General features: G+C 32.2%; 2 protein-coding genes across 4 annotated transcripts; both read right to left on the minus strand.

Moving 5' to 3' along the window:
- Positions 1 to 3950: 3950 nt before the first annotated feature.
- On the minus strand, positions 3951 to 4804 carry LOC132062533 (uncharacterized). Its single transcript, XM_059455083.1, has 2 exons — positions 4555 to 4804; positions 3951 to 4246 (listed from the first exon to the last, which is right to left on the minus strand). The coding sequence occupies exons 1-2, from the start codon at positions 4700 to 4702 to the stop codon at positions 4122 to 4124; spliced, it is 273 nt and encodes a 90-aa protein (XP_059311066.1). The 5' UTR covers positions 4703 to 4804; the 3' UTR covers positions 3951 to 4121.
- Positions 4805 to 12478: 7674 nt separating this feature from the next.
- Positions 12479 to 20537, minus strand: LOC132063428 (nucleoside hydrolase 3-like). Of its 3 annotated transcripts, XM_059455957.1 has the most exons (12): positions 20069 to 20520; positions 18210 to 18389; positions 17933 to 18043; positions 16548 to 16883; positions 16257 to 16433; positions 15886 to 16170; positions 15454 to 15582; positions 14613 to 14810; positions 14029 to 14282; positions 13664 to 13868; positions 12999 to 13301; positions 12479 to 12844 (listed from the first exon to the last, which is right to left on the minus strand). In XM_059455957.1, the coding sequence occupies exons 1-12, from the start codon at positions 20276 to 20278 to the stop codon at positions 12545 to 12547; spliced, it is 2688 nt and encodes an 895-aa protein (XP_059311940.1). In that variant the 5' UTR covers positions 20279 to 20520; the 3' UTR covers positions 12479 to 12544. The 3 variants fall into 3 exon arrangements, 2 of the variants coding, with proteins under 2 accessions (XP_059311940.1, XP_059311939.1); XM_059455956.1 differs by lacking the exons at positions 12479 to 12844; positions 12999 to 13301 and having other exon boundaries at positions 13655 to 13868; positions 14099 to 14282; positions 20069 to 20519; XR_009416375.1 differs by lacking the exons at positions 12479 to 12844; positions 12999 to 13301; positions 13664 to 13868 and having other exon boundaries at positions 14148 to 14282; positions 14613 to 14748; positions 20069 to 20537.
- Between the last annotated feature and the right edge of the window lie 201 nt (positions 20538 to 20738).

Consider the following 20738-nt stretch of genomic DNA (forward strand, 5'->3'; position numbering starts at 1 on the left):
AATATTGAGTGACTTTTCATCGCAATAAATAATTTGGTGACTTTCATAATACTTAGATAATGTTGAGCAATTTTTTCGTTTTAAAAAATAATTCAGTGACTTTAACTGGAACAAAGTAAAAGTTGAGTCACCTTCTATGAAATCTAATAACCCTCATTATCTTCACCATGTGTAAGTGGAAGTTGGATAAGAAAATTGAACCCTCACACCTCTTGCATTTGTTTGATATATGGTGCTTGTTCCTAACTCGATTGACAGTGAGAAGAGAAGCGACTGGGTCATCATCAACTACTGTAATAGTAGGTATGAGTTTTGGGCCATTTGCAATACGTTTTCATATCCAGCCTTTGTTCAAGATAGTTTCCTTTAATTTCGGTCCAAGTTTACACTGGAGATTGTACTTTGGATTGAATTGATAGTAATGTAATTAGTTGTTGTACACTACATGTAATTCATTAATTGGGGTAGATTAGGTAAACAGGTGGTCTTTTACTAGTTCGTAAAATTATGTTTTTTGGGAAAATTACGTGATAAGTCACGATACAAGAATTAAGAACATAAATAGCAGAACTTTTTATATTCTTCAAAAACAATACTTTTTATTACATATACAACAGTATAACACATTAAAAGAAGTATGTGACGAATGGGAATATCCCCAAGATCAGGGATTCAGTCATATCTTTTAGTCTTTATCTCATTTTTCCATCATTTAAGAGATAAACACATCATTTATCTCTCTAATTTAAGATAAACATCTACCAACGTATCATCTTCTTCAACCAATATATCCTCCATCTCCTATTATTCATCCCTCCATTCTTTCATTTTCCTTCTTGGTTGATAAAGTTACAGAGGATTTACGCAAGGTTTAAGGTTAGAAAAAGAAAAAAGAAAAAAAAGCCTCTTACATTGTGTGTCTAATTAGTAATGGGTCGATCTAGTTTTATTGCTAAAAAATCCACCAAATACATTTCAAAAAAACACATCTGAAAGACAATTTTATATAAGGTATAATTGCATATACAAATATTATTAGTTCACTCACAAAATTTTACGAGTTACAAAATTTATTATACAAGGTATAACATTTATTATATGAGGTATACAATTTATTATACAAGGTATAATAAGATTATACTAGGTATATAAAATGTATTATTCAAGGTATAACGAAATTATACGAATATTACTTTCTATATAACAATTTTACTGTACTACACATTTCCCATAGTGTTGAATCAGAACTATGATTTTATTCACTTATGAATGAACAATGAAACCATAGTTAACCGAAAAAAGACCAATGAAACCATAGTAGACCGGGGAGCAAGTAAAAAATAAAAATAAATAAAAAGGAAAAAAGACGTTGTCAATATATTTAATCAACTAGGAGGGGAAGTAGAAAGGGGAAAAACCGTCTAAGAAGATATCTTATGAGCAAAAATATAGGAAGATCACATTTATTAATAAAATATTATTTATGGCAAAAGCATTCTTTTGGAAGAGAGATAAAAGATGAGGAAAACTCAATTGTGAGTTTAGCGTGAAATTAGCACAACAGTCCCTAAAATTATGGAACAGGAAGAATTCTCTTATTCAATGCAACTATTACGAAATGTTAATCAAATAATACTGCTATAATTTTGTAAATATTTTTAACATGTTGCCCATTTTTTCCCCGTAATTAGAAGTGAAGATTAGAATAGGCCCAATACCACTTCCCCAACTCGGTTCACTCGAATGACTGTAAGACATCCCTTTCTCGTTTTTATTAAAACCTTGAAGTCCAGACGAGCTTGCGCACACAGGGGCGAATCTACGCATTAAAAATGAATGACGTGAACACATGATCATCCGACAAAACTTGGTATATATAATCCTTAAAATATAGTATATAATATTAACTAAAAGAACACGTAAACTAAACCGAAAACTTAAGCTAAGCACTACATGATTAAGTGTTGGGGTGCTAATCTCTTGGTATGGATGGATCGAACCCTACTAAATGCACTATTGCGTTTTTCTTTTTTCTTTTTCTTTTTTTAAAAAAAAATCTAAATTTGAATTTTTACGTTCGAACTACATCTCTCAAATCCCTGATTACTCATTTACCGCCTATGCGCACACCTCGACATTCTAGTAAAAACCTCCCGATATAACCGAATCAACGACTCAAGATGAATTTGAAAAGCAAGAAAAACTAGAAATTCTTCATTAGTGCAGCTAAGATTGTGCGGATAACATCTTCGTGCAACTCCAAGTTTAATCCCAGTTACAGTAAAGGGTATATGTGACTTACGCCAAGTAATACCTGAACTTTTAAGAACTGCCAACAGTTAAATTGTATTCCGCCATCCCAATTTATACGACACTTTCCCATTTGGGACGACCCTAAATGTTATGCACCATTCTGATCACAAATTAGCGTTATACAACTTTCACGAGTTTCTAAAGTTCAAATTTATTTAACCAATCAATCAAATCTATTTAACCAATCAACTTCTTGTTCTTTTACCTGATTTTCTCTTTCAAACTAAAATTTCAATTATCATTTGAACAATATATTTTCTTCTTCTACAACTTGTACAGTATACAAACCAAACTATCACGTAAGTTCCATTGTCCAGTCAAATTGTGTCACATAAATGGGAAAGAGGAAGAATTGAGTCATTTTGGAAGTTCACATTATATTCCAACTCTCCCAGGCAAAGCTGAAACGCACATTCTATATGCAACCCATTAGGAGAGAACAAATATTATCATCAAATTTACAAGTCATCCAGATGAGAAGTTCAGGAATCAAGAACTTACAAAAGCAAATATTATTTTCCTAATATATTACAGTCAGAAAAAAATTTAAATGTATTATACATTACACATCCTTGTTTTCTAGGCCAAAACCAGTTTAAGAATTTCTCTTGTAAGGCAATCTAGTAGTAACATTTATGCTATCTCTCACTGGCGAAAGAGAGCTAACTTTTACATGTAGAGAATTATACTAAATGAAAGTTCTATTTTCCAGGGATAATATATCAAACAACCTACTTTCTTGACAGAAGCATAATCGCTTTTAAGAGTATTAAATAAATTCAACTGCTTCACAATAAGAGACGATTATTTGTTGGTCAAATTCACTAACACAGGCGATCCTTTTATCCAAAGTCCAGACATGCTATTCTCCAGATACTTCTTATCAGGAGAAACTATCAATATCTAACATGTAAATACAAAGCGGTGCATGTTCTTTCAATGAATTTCTAAGTTCTAATTAGTTAACATACCATCAAGAGCAAAATCCAATCATTGCATCTAAAAGAAATCGGTTTGGCTAGGTAAATTACTGGACTTAAATTTAACATTTACCCTCAGAAAGTGACATGTTCTTGAATTTAAACTACCAAACCTTGCCATGACAAAGAGTTCTCTCACCATACGAGAACCTTCTCCAATATATTTCTGCACCAGTTCAGAACCAGAGACCCGAATGCCCAAGCTCAATAAAGACGGTCTGATGGAAGGGATGGGAATGTTATTCAAAGAAGAAGATTGTGCCGTGGTTCTGGAAGAGTTTGCAACTTGAGCCTGGATATCTATCTCGTATCAGCAACTAAAATTCCTTTTATCTATCCCTTCTTAAGTCTTAGAGCAAAATAGACACTCAATACCAAACGCTATATGTAACATTCCTAGCAGTCATATGTTTTCTTTTTTTTCCTAGAGTAAGTGAAGATTTTGGTGAGCTTCTTTCATTCGTGACCACCCTTGGGAGAGAAAATTTAGCATCAGATATAAGTCGGAGTTAAAAAATTCATGGTTTGTGATTTGCATTCAATATGTACAAGCTTGTTCAATTAAGCGAAAGACGGGAATTAACAAATGAGAGATCTAGTAAGTGGCATCAAAGTAAGTCAGATAAAGAAGGAAATGTGAACTCAGATCAAGAAAAATAAACAGAGAAAATTCGACTGTTCGATATGGAAGTACAAAATGTAGCTACAGTTGCCAACATTTCCAAAGTTTGAAAAATCTCCACAACTATAACACTGTTTATTCAACCAGATCTACATTAACCACTCAAGACAGTCTCTGCAACATAAAATTTCAAAAATTACAAAGTTTTATGAAACCTTACGAAGAAGGATCCTCCTTGCTGCCGCGACGCCACCGTCACGCACTCCTGAATCGGACTCATCATGGAACCAGCCCACTGAATTCTGTGCTGCCTGAACAATTTGTGAAAATCCTACGCCAAAACAATGTCACAATATTGTGAGTCGACCAAATAGAAAATTAAAAGAAATGCATCAACAGACACACATTTGATTTGATAGGCAGAACATTCAGAAAGTCGTACAAGTAGAACAAAATTCAGAGAATTCTATTATTTAATACGAAAACAATGAAATTCAAAATAAAATTATATTGTGCCCCCACACAATTGTGAGACTTGTTTTTATCTCAGTAAGAATACAGATCCTCATTTGATCCAAGACAGACAGAAATGTCAACATATGAAGAATAAAATGGAAAAGAGTTAGAAAGAGAAAATACCTCCGGAGACGGTTTGTTTGTTGTGGCGAATATCATGAACAGTGGCGGAGATTTTCCAGTAGAGAGGCCGCCCAACGTAGTAAAGTAGGGATAGTACCAAAATGCCTATCACTACTCTAAATGTTATCTTTGCTCTGCTCGTTGCCATTTTTAGTTTAGAGAGAGAGAGATGGCGTAATGATCAGCCACTTACTTTTGGGATCAAAATTGTACCAGTCGTTCCGAAACAAAAAGCGTTGACACAAGATAGAGGAACCACCTGTAGAACGTCGTCGTTTCCGTTTCGGGGAATGTTAAGGACTAGAAACTACATGAGTTTGACATACTCCCTCCCAAATTTATTCAAATGAGACCGAAAAATCGATCCGAATACATAAACTGACTTAATAAGCCAAAAATCGGCTCGATTTGATTTGATTTGATTTTAAATTTTAAAAAATCGATAATATTTGATTTGATTTGGTGTTACACACAAAAAAACCAGAATCAAACCGATCAATATATACATATATGAATATTATATACATTAATTAAATTTTATCTATCTTCTTCGAAATTTAGGGCATTGTCTCTTAGTTCAAAGATGTTCTAGATATTGTCTCAAGTGTATGTCAATTATTTCTTTAGCGTTGAAACTCCATTATCCATTTATGATAATATGAAAATTTTGCACCTCACTTGTGTCAATTGTTTTGCATTATAAAATACATCCTTAAACCCCCGCAAAAATCGAACTAAACCGATAAAACCGACAAAGCCGAAACCGATAGAATTTATACTATAATGGTTTGATTTGGTTTGAATATTAAAAAAAAATGACTTGATTGATTTGGTTTTAACCAAAAATTGAGTCAAATAGGATCAGGAACACCCCTACTCTCTTCGTCCCAATTTAAGTGTCTTACTTTCTTTTTTTGTTTGTATAAAAAAGAATACTTCTTTTTATTTAGTAAGTTGATAATTCAAATACCTTACATGTCAAGTTCAAAACTACAAAATTCAAAGAATATTTTGATACATTACATATATCTTTAATTTAGGACCGCAAAATTTAAAAGTCTACTTTTATTCCTCAAATATTGTGCACAGTCAATCTAAGACACTTAAATTGAGACGGAGGAAGCATAAGTTAAATATACACAAAATGAAAAATACATTTTCAAATATAGAGATATACTAACCTTTTTGGGACAGCCAAGGGAAGAAAAGAGTGACGAATAAAATTGATGAAAATTAATTTCCCCTTTTTACTCTTTAACTTTGCTCTTAAAATCAAACACATCTCCCAGTTTTAACTAATAGACGTTCTTCCCTTTTTTTATAATTATCTTTTTAAATATCTGTGTTTTTATTTTTTAATATAATAAAAAAAAGCTTTTTTTTTAATTCGTATACGGACCTACCTATCGAACAAATAAACCTTATTTAAAATAACATATCCAGTGTAATTCCACAAGTGGGATCTGAGAAGGACAGAGTGTATGCAGACCTTACCCCTAATTTGTAGACCCTCAGCTCAAAGACGACATTTCAAGATAGTTATGAAAAGATAAAATAAGAAAGTGAAGAAACTTATGCCTAGAAGGCGTAAAGTTCTTTAAGGAATGTGATGCATAACTTGTGAGATATTATTATGCAAAGATATGAACTTACGCCTCGAGAAAAAATAGTTTTTATGAGGACAGAAATTAAAGACCAGCACAAATAGGGACAAAGTGCAAATGACCCTTCTAATTTTCATTCTAAAAGTGGGTTGGGCCTGAGGCCCGTTTCCGCTGCTTGGCTATCCTTTCTTTGCAAAAGAAATCATTTTAGACCGAAGGCCCAATTAGTTGTTTCCTATTTGAGTTACCAGAAATCGTTTTGGGCTAGGAAGCTCATTGGATCTGTTCTGGTTTCCACAAAGAGGAAGTTATATAAATGCAAGTAAATAAGTAAATCTATATTTTATAATTATAACTATTAATAATATTACATAATCTACAATATATACTCTATATTTAGGGTATATGTATAATTTTATACCATAAATAAAAAAATGTTGCTATGAATAAAAGGCTAATAATGAGGAGTTTCTTCTATTAGTGATAACCAAATTAAATACATATAAAAAAACATTAACTACTTTTCTAAACATCCCAATATACTCATCTAGCATTAATCCGTAAAATAGTATACTACTATTTATATGATATATTATACAATTCCTTGAACAAGTATATATATTCTTGTACTTATATATACGTATCTTTCACTATTGTATACTATATATAATATTAATTTTTATGTATATTAACTAGTATATACTATATATAAAATAATTTCTTATGTACCGCACCCTTAAAGAACTTATGCCCTTCTAGGCATATATTGTTTATTATATTAAATATATATCTTTGACCACATACATTATTGTATATATTAGGCATATATTGTTTATTATATTAAATATATAAAAATATAAATTTAATTGAGTTAATTTTCCTACTTCATGGAAGAGAGAGAAAAAAATTGAATAGTAAATATGTGATGGCAGAAAGGAAGCCAAGTTTAATATGATGGGGTGTCAATTATTAATTAAGATCCTATTTTAGTGGTAATCCATATGTAATTATATTATTCTATCTATATATTGTATATTGTATACTTTATATGTTATTGTAGAGTACAATTGGTTGGCACATAGAGTAATATATTCATATATTAGGTATATCGTAATATTATATACTATATAAACAAATAATATTATTATATTATGTACTATATATGATATACAAACTTAAATATATATAATTTCTACTACTATATTCACAAACATTTTGGTATCATCTTTTCGAGCTTTAATATACCAATTTGAATATACCATATACTTTCTAAGCTATATTTTCATGTACATTGCTTATACCATATATCATATCTTTTCATGTACTTTTCTTAATAGTAATATATTCAAATAATTTCTTTTAGTCACAAAAAAATAATTGAATCATCATCAAGTGAAATTAAAAAAAAAAAAAAAAAAAAAATAAAAAGGAGGAAACAAAAGAAGAAGAAAAAGTCTTTTTAAAACGGTGGGTAGAATATGATATTTGAAGTTGATTTTGTTATGTTTATTTGGAAAATTACATTCTAATGATTTTGAAAGAAAGAGAAAGTAAAAAGTGGATATGCATTAATGGTAGTAACTCCTACAATGAATTATTATTGATATTTTAGGAATGTAAAAAGTTTGTATTTTTGTAATTAAGAAGTTAAAATTTTGAATAAGTTGTATTTATATAAAAAAAATTAAAATAGTTGTAATCTTTTTAATGACCATTTGAAAAAGTTATATTTGTGTGACTTTTCCTTCCAGAAAATCAGTTTGGGCTCAAGGTTGCTGGTTGAAATAATTTTTTGCTAAAGCTTCTTGATAAGGGTTAGCTCAATTGAATGAAATCCGATTTTGTTCGTAAAAGATAGCCATTTTTTGTATAAAAAACTGGTATTACGTTACCTACTAATCATCAAATTATAAGTTACTCCCTCGGACCACGCGATGCAATAAAATGTTAGATAATGGCAATACGATAAAATACAACAATAACGAAAAGGAAAAATGACATAGATTACCTATCTAAAACTCTTTATTACTCTATCCGTTTCAATTTATTTGTCTGATTTTGACTTAATAAGAATTTTAAAAAAAAAATAGAAGACTTTGGAATCTTGTGATCTTGAATTAAAGATATGTAGAATGTATAGAAATGCTCTTTAATCTTGTGATCTTAAATATGTCATGTGAAAAATTGGGATCAAAGAGTTGTCAACAAAAGGAAACTAACAATCTTTTTTAAATGGACTACAAGAAAAGTAAGACAAATAAATTGAAACAAAGGGAGTACAAACATAACGATACTTTTCCTTATTTATAAAACATAACAACAATTTTACAAAGTACAAAAAGATTACAACTACTTTCTAAAAAAAGCTTTATTTTTCAGATTATTTTCATTTTTGCTACATAAAATAATACAACTTATTCAAAATTTTAACTTTTTAATTACAAAAATACAACTTTTACATTCCTCAAATATCAATAATATTTGATTTTAGGAATTACTACCATTAATGCATGTCCACTCTTTCTTTCAAAATCAAACCCCCCCCCCCCCCCCCCCCCCCAAAAAAAAAAAAAAAAAAAAACCAAAATCAATAAAAAGGGCATGAGAGCGAATGTAATTTTTCAAATAAACAAAAAAATGAAAACCCATATTCCATCTGCCCTTTTTTTTTAAAAAAAAAAAAAAAAACCTTTCGTTTCCTCCACTTTATTCCTTTTTTTTTTTTTTTTTTCACTTTCACTTGATGACTTATGCAATTATTTTTTTGTGACTAAGAGAAATTATTTGAATATATTAATATTAAGAAAATACATGAAAAGATATGGTATATGGTATAAGAAAAGTACATGAAAATATATCTAAAAGATATATGGTATATTCAAATTGTTAATTTAACTGAAACGATAATAACAAAATATTGTCAACATGTTAAAGTATTATTTGTGCTTTTCGTCTTGTGTTATATAATTGGTAGTATTATTTTTGCTTAACGGATGGAGTATATGTATATATATATATATATATGTGTGTGTGTGTGTGTGTGTGTGTGTGTGTGTGTGTGTATCATACGAGCATACATGGATGGTATATGGTATAAATGTACTTCATAATAAAAATGCATATAATATAATATACACATATAAACAGTATATCTGATATATTAGTGCAAATGTAAAAGTGAAAATTAATTACATATGTATATTAAGTATACCGATATGTATAAACAATAGATATATACAATATATTATTCTAAGTATAAATTATGTATTAATTGTATATGCTATATTTATATCAAGTATACATCATTAATATATCATTTTTAAAAAGGCTATCAGATATGGTTTTAGCAGAAGATTTTTATTGGTGGTCGTTATAATATCTATTTTGTTTCCACACAAAAACAAAAAAAAAATGTAAAACAAAAATGTTTCCTAATGAGAAACTAAAATCACAAATATAAGGTATAAATATACTTCATACTAAAAATGTATATAATATAATATAATACACACATATAAACAATATGTCTAATGTATTAGTGCAAATGTAAAAGGGAAAATTAATTATATATGTATATTAAGTATACTATACTATACATATAAATATATACACATATAAAAAATATGTCTAGTGTATTAGTGCAAATGTAAAAGGGAAAATTAATTATATATGTATATTAAGTATACTATACAATACATATAAATATATACACATAGAAACAATATGTCTAATGTATTAGCGCAAATGTAAAAGGGAAAATTAATTATATATGTATATTAAGTATACTATACTATACATATAAATATATACACATACAAACAATATGTCTAATGTATTAGTGCAAATGTAAAAGGGAAAATTAATTAATTATATATATATATATATATATATATATATTTTAAAGTGTAAATTATGTATTAATTGTATATCTTATATATTTATATCAAGTATATACCACTAATATATCATTTTTAAAAAGACTATCAAATATGATTTTAGCAAAAGATTTTCATTGGTGGTCATCATAATATCTACTTAGTTTCTACACATACACACACACACACACAAAAAAAAAAAAAAAAAAAAAAAAGTAAAACAAAAAAATTTCTTAATGAAAAACATTATTCATAAATGAAAACAAGAAAAACATTATTCATAAATGAAAACAATCATAAATCACCTTACAAATGCCAACGTTTTCCATGGTGGAATGTTTTTCTAACTTAGGAATGGTTATTATAACTGATAAAGACATAAAAATTTAAAGATTTTTTTATAATGTGAACTTCTTGATTTCGGGAGAGAGAATAGGTTCCTTTTTAGTATATTATGTAATAAATGTAATAATGAAATTGGTTGTAGATTGTGTAATAATTTACTCAATTGCTAGCATTCACGTAACTTCCCCTTTTTTTATCCACGTTCATTTTAATATCATCAGACTTCACCACTTCCATTAATAGCCATGTCTAAACCAAATGAAGCACTTTGTGAAAGAATTTTTTTTTCCCTAATAAATCAGGAACGAGGAAATAGCAAAGGAACCAGATAACAGTGACTAAATCTAAAGGGGCAATTTGCAGGATTGCCCTTCGCTAGGGGTGGTCTTTAGTTTTTGCCCCTCAAATCGGTGGTCTTTAACTTTTGCCCTTCGCTAAAAATTCCTTGGTTTCGGGTTCGAACCCCTGCTCAGTCAAAAATTTAAAAAAAAATCGCAAGGTAGAGTTTGGATTCGTGAGACAGAGTTTTGCCTTCAAAACTCTGTCTTAAGACAGAATTTGCATGCTGTTTTTTTTTTTTTTTTTTTTACTGAGCTGGGGTTTAAACCCACAACCTCGGGGTATTAGGCGAAGGGAAAGACTTAAAGACCACCAATTTGAAGGGCAAAATTAAAGATCATGCCAAACGAAGGCCAATCCGCGCAAAAAAATGAATCTAAAGATGTGCATTATGTTGATTGTTATCCATTTCTAGTGTAAGAAGACATTGGAAAAACTTTTAGATTTGTAATTTCAATCAGAACGACAATTGACCATATGAAACAGGTTAATTAAAGATGGTGTCTGAACCAGCTTAAGCACAAGTACATATTGAGTAACTCTACATGGAACAAAACGCTTGCTTCCCGAGCCAAATGGATATAATGCTTATGTCTTGCCCTGTAAGTCAAGGAGCACATCAACTGGTGAAATAGTACTGGTACAAAGGAGTAGAAACTTTATGCTGCAAATAAATCTAGTTCAGTCTGCAAAGCACCAAGTATCTCGAGACTAAAGGTTGAATTTTGATAATAAAACTGGTTCTAATTATTTAAATTAGTGATTCTGCATTATCTAGAGTAATCACTTTCATTTGAGAACCATGTGGTCAATAGTTAAAACCTATTTTCACATAGGTCACTAAAAGCTGATTGGATTAACAATATTAATTGATTCAGAAGTAGTAACTATATCAAGCAGAGGAGTCCAACCCAAATTGGCCATGTTAGAGATATTAATACTAAGAAGAAACTTAATAACAAATAAGATGCAACAACAAATGATGAAAGAAAGAGATTGAGTTCTGGATGTAAAAATTCCATTTGTTCGACACACGCTATGAAAAGCGTTGTTTTTTAGAGTTAATTTCTGTAGTGATCCAGGTACAAATAGCAAAATAACTTCATACTCTCAAGATACAACAGACCACTTAGGAATCGTCTCATGTGCACTCAAATAGAAGTTCCAGAGAACTGTTAAATCTCTCAACTTCTTTTGTAGAAATTCAAAGTGCACTGACATGAGACTTCGGAAGGAAGTTAAATGATAAAGAGTCTCAAGAACCCAGAAATTCAATTCATGACTTTCTGCTCGAAAAAGGAGCCAAGATGCCCCTATGTTTGTGATTTTTCTTATTGCCCTTCGTCAACATATCGGCTCATAAAAGCCCCTAAAGTTATCTTTTGTCTCAAAAATACCCCTAAACAATTACAAAGGACCAAATATGCCCCTCACACTAACTATGGAAGCCACCCTTAAGTATATTTGGAGCCCGTTTGGATTGGCTTATAAGTTGCTTATAAGTTGCTTATAAGCTATTTTTATTTTTTTGAGTGTTTGGTATATTTTAAAATTTTGTCTTAAAATAAGCTCAAAAAAATAATTAGGCCATTTGACTTAGTTTATCTAAAAGCGAACATATAAAATTTAAACAAATTTTATAAGCCAAAAAAAATAAGTTAGACTACCCCAACTTATTTTTTTTTAGGGGTAAATTTTATAGGTAAGGTCTTGGACCTTTTTAATGATTTAGGGTATATTTGGATCTTTCAAGTGCTTGAGGTTGGGGTGGGGGGGCCCGGGGGGGGGGGGGGTTGGGGTGCATGCTTCAAATTATTGCACTTGCTGCTAAATATTGGACAAATTAGATGGTATGCTCCAAATTCTTCTCTGCTCATTGAAGCTTCTAATTACAGTTGACTGCTTCTCATTCCCAAGTCGTTTTGTAAAAATATTGTAATAAACTGATGGATCCAGATTCTCCATTACTTTTACTCCTTTTCCCTGCTCTTTGTCAATAATAATTTCACCATCTTCAGATTCAACTCCGGTAGCACTGACTCTTAACTTCTTGACTTTAAAGGTAGGTTTTAGTGCTGAGAGATCTCCAGCTACTACTGCTCCAAGGATCTCACCAATAAACACATCCTGGAATATTATGAATGCCATTAGTAGCAAAGCATCAAGAAGCTGAATATGTAAACTACACAGTGCAGACAATTATTACAGCGATATACCTCTGATATGAAGAAACTACAATGAATAAAAAACAGCAGAGGATAAATTGAGATGAGAATTATACCACATGCTGGTATACAGGATGCATCTTTTGCAGGCGATATAACCTTGACATCAACCGCCTCGTGAAGACTGCTTCAGGTGTCTTTTTCCCGTAGAGTCTTTCTAGAATTTGAGGGAATGCACTGACTTTCCGCTGTATACCAAGTGGAATGAGAGTGATATTATGTTCAGAACTCAGAACTGTTTTTGCAGCCAAAGGGTCAAGAAACATATTCAGTTCAGCAAATTTGTTAGAAGGAACATTGATGACATTTCCCTTCTCTGACTTATCATGATTGACATGTCCCCCGACGATTAGTATTTCCTGCATCAAAATTCAGAAGATAATACCTTTCACATTAATGAAAATGTCTATGATGGATATCTCAAGTTCTCAACCATAAAGAAAAACATAGTCATTGATATGACAAGGATTTACTTAGAGATCAACCACAACGGAAGAAACAGCTACCTAAGCTAAAGGGTAACTTAATATGTTTATTTGTGAAATTTGAGGGAGATGACTGACAAAGGAAGTTTACTTATGAGAAGACTAAAGCCTGGAGAAGGATCTGCAACTAAATTCTCACTATCAGGTCAGGATGTATATATTACAATTGGTTCTTAACTGACGAATATTGTCCAGACTCTTTCCTCAAAGACCACAAGAATAGAGGAACCACTTGCCTGTATAGCCTTGCTTGTATCCTTGCCTTCCAGAATGAGCTTTGCTACATTAGTCAATGGGCCATTCGTCAAAACAGTAATTTTCGATCCTGGATCGAGTGATTTCACCACTGACTCCAATACTTCCAATGCTAGAGGTTGTCTGAGTTCAGGATGATCAGTATCTCGAGGAGCTCCAAATTTTGCAGAATTTTCTCCTGTGTATCTGGTATTATTATATGGCTGTTATATCAGGAAATTTTCAATGGTACACAATGCTATATCGGATGATAAACATGTGAAAGGTCCTATAGTTCCAATATTTGTCAAATATCATGAATGCACAAAGGAATCTGTTCTATCCCCTATCAGGGTCGAGAATATACCTTCTAGGACTTCGAGGTAAAGAACGAGCTAAACCATACAGAGTGTCCGAGTCTAGATATCCACCGCTACCTTGTGGGATGACCTTGCTGTAGCTGCAGTCTCCAACGCCAGAGAAAGCAGTATCAGACTGGTTCATTGCGAATCCATCTCCAAGGCCGACAGGGATGTCATCACGGCCCATCATATGAAGCAAATCATACACAGAATCAATTGTTGCAGCATTAGCCCAGCCAGTCGGGGTCACTAATATAGCCTGAATGAAAGAAGCTATTTCACATTGAAAGGCATTACTTCCTAACTTAATCATGACAAAACTAAACCACACCTGACTCAACTGTGTTTCCGCAATAGGTTGCTCACAAGGTAACACAAACCATTTCTTATGAATGGCTAAAAATTCATCAGTTTTATCCCAAAACTGAACAAAATGGCATGTAGTTTTGGATAAAAGTTACACACAAAATGATATTTTCTGATTGAAGAAATTTACTGCAACTGATGTCTGATCAAGATAAATTATCTCATTGGCAATAGAGGACTATGCATAAACAGATAGAACAGAACTTATGGAAGGCCAATTTACCTTGAGATTGATATCTTCTACAGGTAATTTGAGGAGATAAAAGAGAGCTAGAAAATCTCCAGCACTCATATCCATATCAAACACAAGATTCTTCCCAAAATGCTTTCCCCTAAGATCCGGTTTGTAAAATACTTCTCTGTAATAAGGAAATTGTGTTGTGAAATTGAATCTTCCAGACTGTTCTGCTTGGTTTAAGACCTGCAACCAGGAGCAATATAGCATCGATTTCTGTGGTCTGCTGACTATGTTAAAACTGTAATGCAAAATGTCACAAGCAAACTTCAAATCGGTCTGATTCAGCAAGAGGCATGTACAACCAATTCAGACAGAGAAATTAGTTTAAAGGGTTAATACATAGGTAGCCCCGTAAATTTGTCAGGATACTTCATTAGACACTCAAACTAACCCCTGTTCCAATTGAACACCTCAACTCCTAATAAAGTGTTCGAATTAGACACTTTCGGTTCAAATTTCGAAAAAAAAAAATTGCATGTGTTTTCATTCATCTACTAGGTAGTTAAGTTAACCACATAAAATATGTTATCTCCTTTAATTATACACTTTCGCCTCAATAAGCCATAAAACCCCAGGCATTTTCCTTGAGGTTGATGCGTATAATTAAAGGAGATAACATGTTTTATGTGGTTAACTTAACAACCTAATAGACGAATGAAAACATATGCAAAAAAAATTCCAAAATTTGAACCGAAAGTGTCTTATTGGAACGCTTTACTAGGAGTTGAGGTGTTCAATTGGAACAGGATTTAGTTTGGGTGTCTAAATGAAATATCATGACAAGTTTAAGGGGCTGGCTATGTATTAACCCTAGTTTTAAACTTACATCCAAAAAGCTGACAAAGAACTCTCTGTCTAACTCTAACAAGCTGCTAGCATTTCGATTAGGTTTTGCTCTAACAGCAACAAGAACAGGCACTCCTCTTGGCTTGTCAACTTCTTTTGTATAACCATCCTGATAATTACCATCGATTTAGAACAAGTATGAAATACGGAAAGGTATAAGAAATGAATAGTAATGCAAGAATATATAGAAAAAGAAGAACACCCTTATTTCATATCTCATACTAGTTGATAGAAAACATAAATTATCAATGCTTATTTTGGTAACAGAAGAAAAATATTTCACATAATTTACAATGACATATTCAAATCTCTGAAGGGCAAGAAGGACCAACCTTTTCCCGCAGCTACAGCATATTATCTGTTACTAAGATGAAAACAGGAAATCATATTTCAGATAGAAACAATCAATCACCTGGCACCTGCCTCTCCCGTTCTTGACTATGCAAAAAGGATCACGAAGTCTAGTCTGAACATGGCCGCTGTGAACTCCATTTCTCTCTAAGTTGAACCTTGGAGTTTTACTACCATCAAAAAATGGATTTGATCCATCAGATATACCATATGGCTTATTTGAAGTAACCACGGTAACATTGATATACTCCATTTCAGCAAATTCATTTTCTCCTTGGTGGTTATGTAGTTTACGCATGATTGAAGCAGCTATACCCGACATAAATGGGTCCCACATAAAATAAGTCTGCGCATAGCACATTGTCCTCAGTAATCAAACTCGTGTTTTAAGTACGACAAAGAATTTTAAGTTCTGTAATCCTGGATCATTACCCTATAGAATTGGTCATCGAACCACGTATCACGAATCATTTTCATCGACTTGAAACAGTATTGTGCTTCGTAGGTGTGCTGATTCTTCTCAAAGGTCTCAAAAAAGTTTTTATTAACAAGAATGGTGTTTGTGGCATCCAATGGGACAATAGTAATTGGAATGCCCGAATGAATAACCTGCAAGATAATATAATGATGACAGCTCCCGATCAGTAAGATTAGAAAGGAGTATGGCTACAAATATCAAAATAAAGGAGCACACAACTAAACACATATGGGTACATGTAATACCTGATATGCAGCAAAAGGATCCATAAATATGTTAAACTCTGCATAAGGATTGCTAGTGTAAGCTGTAAACAAGTTGCCACGGTCACCACATTGTTGAGGTTGGCAAGAGGAACTGACATTGTCTGGACAGCAGCCTTTAGGATTCTTTGACCTTATGCCACCCCCCATTATGTAAATGTGCTCAACATTTTTCTTTAAATGTGGATTACTTAAAAGAAACGAAGCAAAATTAGTATGTGATCCGAGAAGAAAAACTACTGTAGGGCCAGCTGAAACCGTTTCAATCATTACTTGCTGAGCTGTTGGCTGTCGAAGAGGTGAATACATTCTCTTGCCCTATTTACAAGTTCCATAGGAAAAAGATTGTTTAACCAGAAAGAAAATTAATAAAAAGGACAAAAGGTGTACAAAGAAAATAAGCAATGATGAGATTATGCTTCATCAAGTCAAGTTTATTTGTGAAGAACGGAACTAATCATGTGCTCAGCCATTATCAATATACAAGCAAGACTATAATTCTATCAAATCATCATATAGCTCTGACGTTCTTTTCTTTTGCCTTTCCTGGTAAGCATTTAAATCCCATTTCTTTACAAACAGTTAATCCAAGCTAGCCGTGTTCGGCTATAGAATCCTCGATATCCATTTAGACCCGTCTCATTCTAATACTAATCAATCAGATCGCATTTCTTTACCAACAAGAAAAGTAGTAAACTAGTTCTATAGAACTCCTTAATAATTTACCTTACCCCAAATTATCACGACACCAGACACATACACATATTGAGTGGGAAGTGATCCTTTTGCAATCAAAAAGTTTCTTTCTCTAGCCCTTCCCCTAATCTCCAATGCACCGGCAGCAAGTGCTAAGTGTACTGTGGAAAGACTAGTCACAGGCACAACTTTGGTGTTTGAGTAAAGCAAGAAGAGGCCAAGGGTACTGAGGGAATGGAGGTGACTAATTTGGCGGTTCTTACTGAACTGAAGAAAGAAATCTTCTGGAAATGATAGAGATCTGTTTTTATAGGAAACGTAAAGGAAAGGGAAAGTAGACAGGAATATATGTGATGCATCATTTCTTGAATAGTCAGACAGGAAGAGAATGGAAACTCTAACCACGAATAGTTGGAATCGAATTGCATATTGGTAGGTCTAAAATGTTGCCAGCGTCCTAATGGTAGTGAAGACACATGCATAAGTGAATTGAACATCAGTATCGCATGAACTAATAGGTGGGAGGAAGGAAACTGATTGTTTTACTATATCCTAGGTCCGCACTTTGATGGATGTAATAAAGACAGAATTATAAGTTATCCTCTACAAAAAGGATTTTATTTGCGTTCCAGCACGAATAGCTTGTCTATATCTACAATGCAAAAAAATACCTGTGGAAGGAAGCTTTTCCGAAACCCATAATTTGAGTCAATGTCCAGACGTCCTCCACGACCCACTGGAATAGCTTGTCTATATCTACAATATCCAGCTGTACCATTTCCCTGAGGAAACAGTGAGACGTTAAAACTCAGAAGCACATTAATAATTAGAAAAAGAAAAAAGAAATTGGAGATGCATAATTAATAAGTTTGTTCTACATCACTATAAATTGTTTTTAACTCGCAGAATTGATTGAGAAGTCGAGAACAAAAAAAAAACGATCTTCACCTGATCTATCATTGGCAGATATCCACCAACATTTGGCAGAATGGTGCTATCAGGAAGTATTCCACCTTCACCTCCCATACCAACAGCAATATCATCGCGCCCCATCATGTAAAGAATGTCATACGCTTGATTAATAGCATGCCCTGCATCACTCCATGCATTTGTGCTAATAGTTACTGCCTGCAGGAAAAAAAAATTCTCAACTTATTTTCTCTATGAGACCTTATCTTACAAAATAGTGATACATTTAGCTCAAGCAGTCACAGAGGACTACTACCCACGAAGACTACTCCGAGTGCCGTTATGGCCCTTAACATACTTTCAACAAAATAAGTAAAGATACAAATACAGAATCTTCGAACAATCTTTACATGTGTTTTATGAGTAACAGAAAGACAATGATAAATATCTTCAAAACGAATAGGATTACAACCTTAGCAGAGTAAATGATCCGTCATGAAAGCCAAGATAAGTTACTCTCATCACAAACTTACTGTTGCTGTGGTCCAATAAAATGATTACTTAACTTCTTAAAAAATGACTATTGTTCAAAGAACAATTCTACTTAGAGAATGCGAACAATTTACTTCAGTCTCAACTAGAAGGAGCTCTTGATACGTACACAACCTTTAACATGAGGTATCGTACAACAAACACATTTTACACATACAGGTTATGTAAAGTCAGAGGGATCAGCATAGCTGATATCTCTATCTCAATCTCAAGACAAAGGAACAAGAAAGAGAACCATCAGCAAACATGAATTAATTTCCCAAATGGTCTCTCAACTTAATGAATTTATCTAGTAAAGTCACTTTTCTTGTTTTGTATCAAAAAAAGTCACTTACCTGTTCACTTGTTTCTTCAAAAGTCATGCACGTTGATAAGGAGTATAAGAACCACCAAAAAACCCCTCTTGTTATATAAAAAGACAATATTATCCATTTTATACATCCGTCAAATATATTGTTCATAGGTTGTACGTAAAGACTTCAGGCTCAACCACCCCCCTGCACCCCTTCCAGGTTCAAAGTAAAACCTTACCATTAAAAAAGAGTCATATTTTAAGATATACTATTTACAGTGCAATAAGTTTTTAACTCATTCAATCTAATTTTGGTAGCCAAAAAAACCTCTTTGGGATTTAAATTAATATCAAAACTGTAAGCACTGTCCCTTCCCATTACTCTAAACATTTGTCCCAAATATTTGAGTTTTCGTTATTATTGAATTTAAAAACAATATAGATTATAGAAGTTATTAGTACTTTATCATTGTATTTTTAAAAATGTTCAAAACTCTATACTAGTATACTTGCTAATAATTACGGAAACACAGTATCACTTAAATTACTTCAGAATAATAAGAACAAAAAATTGACATAAGAGTATACATCTTAATTTTGTTCGCTTAATATATATGTTGTAATCTATTTCTTTTCTAAGAAAAGAAATTTTCTTTTGGAATATAAATAATCAATCTGAAAGAACGAAATAATTCTCAAGTAATGGCATTTGAGGCATAATTAAATACCTAGTGCTAGATATTAAATACAATTTGAGGGATGGTAAAACCGTCTTCTTGTATAAAAAGTGACTTTTCAGTGATGCATGACTTTTGGAGAAAGAAATGAATAGTTGAATGACTATTTTAACACAAAACAAATACAAGTGACTTTGTTAGATAAATTCACTAAGTTGAATTGACCTTTTGAGAAATAACTCCAATAAACAGACTACAAATCTTCTTCCTTTTTTTTTTTTTTTTTTTTTTTGTGTGTGTGTGTGTGTGTGGGGGGGAGGCGTGGGGAGTGACATACATTGTGGAATATAGAGTGAAGTGAGAATGAGAAAGCAAACCTGCAAGTTGATTTGGGATCTGTTAAGCTTCAAAAGGTACAACAAAGCAAAGATATCATCAGTGGCCATGTCTGTATCCAAAAGAATCCTACTTGGGCCATGACCCTTCACCCCATTCCACATATTGGACCCAAATATTGAAATTATAATCATCATCAAAGCAACTCTACGTAACAATCCAAGAAACAGCATTGCTTCTTTCTCTTTCATAACTACAAAAGATTAAATCTTTTTGTGGGTTTGATGCAGAAAACTAAATTGATAAATGGGTAGCACTTCTCCACTTTCAAAACAAGTGTTTGTTAAGCTGACTCTAGAGTCAAGATTAATAATAAAAAATTACTCTAAATTTTATATTATGTATTTTAATATCTAAAAGATTCTTCTTACATTGTAACAATATTTTATTTTCAAGAGTATCTGTTGAAAATCATCTTCTCGAGTAAAAGAAAAACTGCAATAAAACATCAACATAAACGACAAGAAGAAAATTTCTCAGATTTACAACCCTTATCAAAAATTCTTTGGGAGTTCTATGTGGAAACTAATTCGTTTTTTTCTTAATATTTTTTTATTTATTTAACCCCTCCTCAAGAGCTTCCCTTTTTGCTGCCTTGGTGGCTCAAACCCATAATTTAGGTTGGAGGTAGATAACGTTTACTATCTAAGT

The sequence above is a fragment of the Lycium ferocissimum genome, chromosome 7 (assembly GCF_029784015.1).
Source record: "Lycium ferocissimum isolate CSIRO_LF1 chromosome 7, AGI_CSIRO_Lferr_CH_V1, whole genome shotgun sequence".
NCBI lineage: Eukaryota > Viridiplantae > Streptophyta > Magnoliopsida > Solanales > Solanaceae > Lycium > Lycium ferocissimum.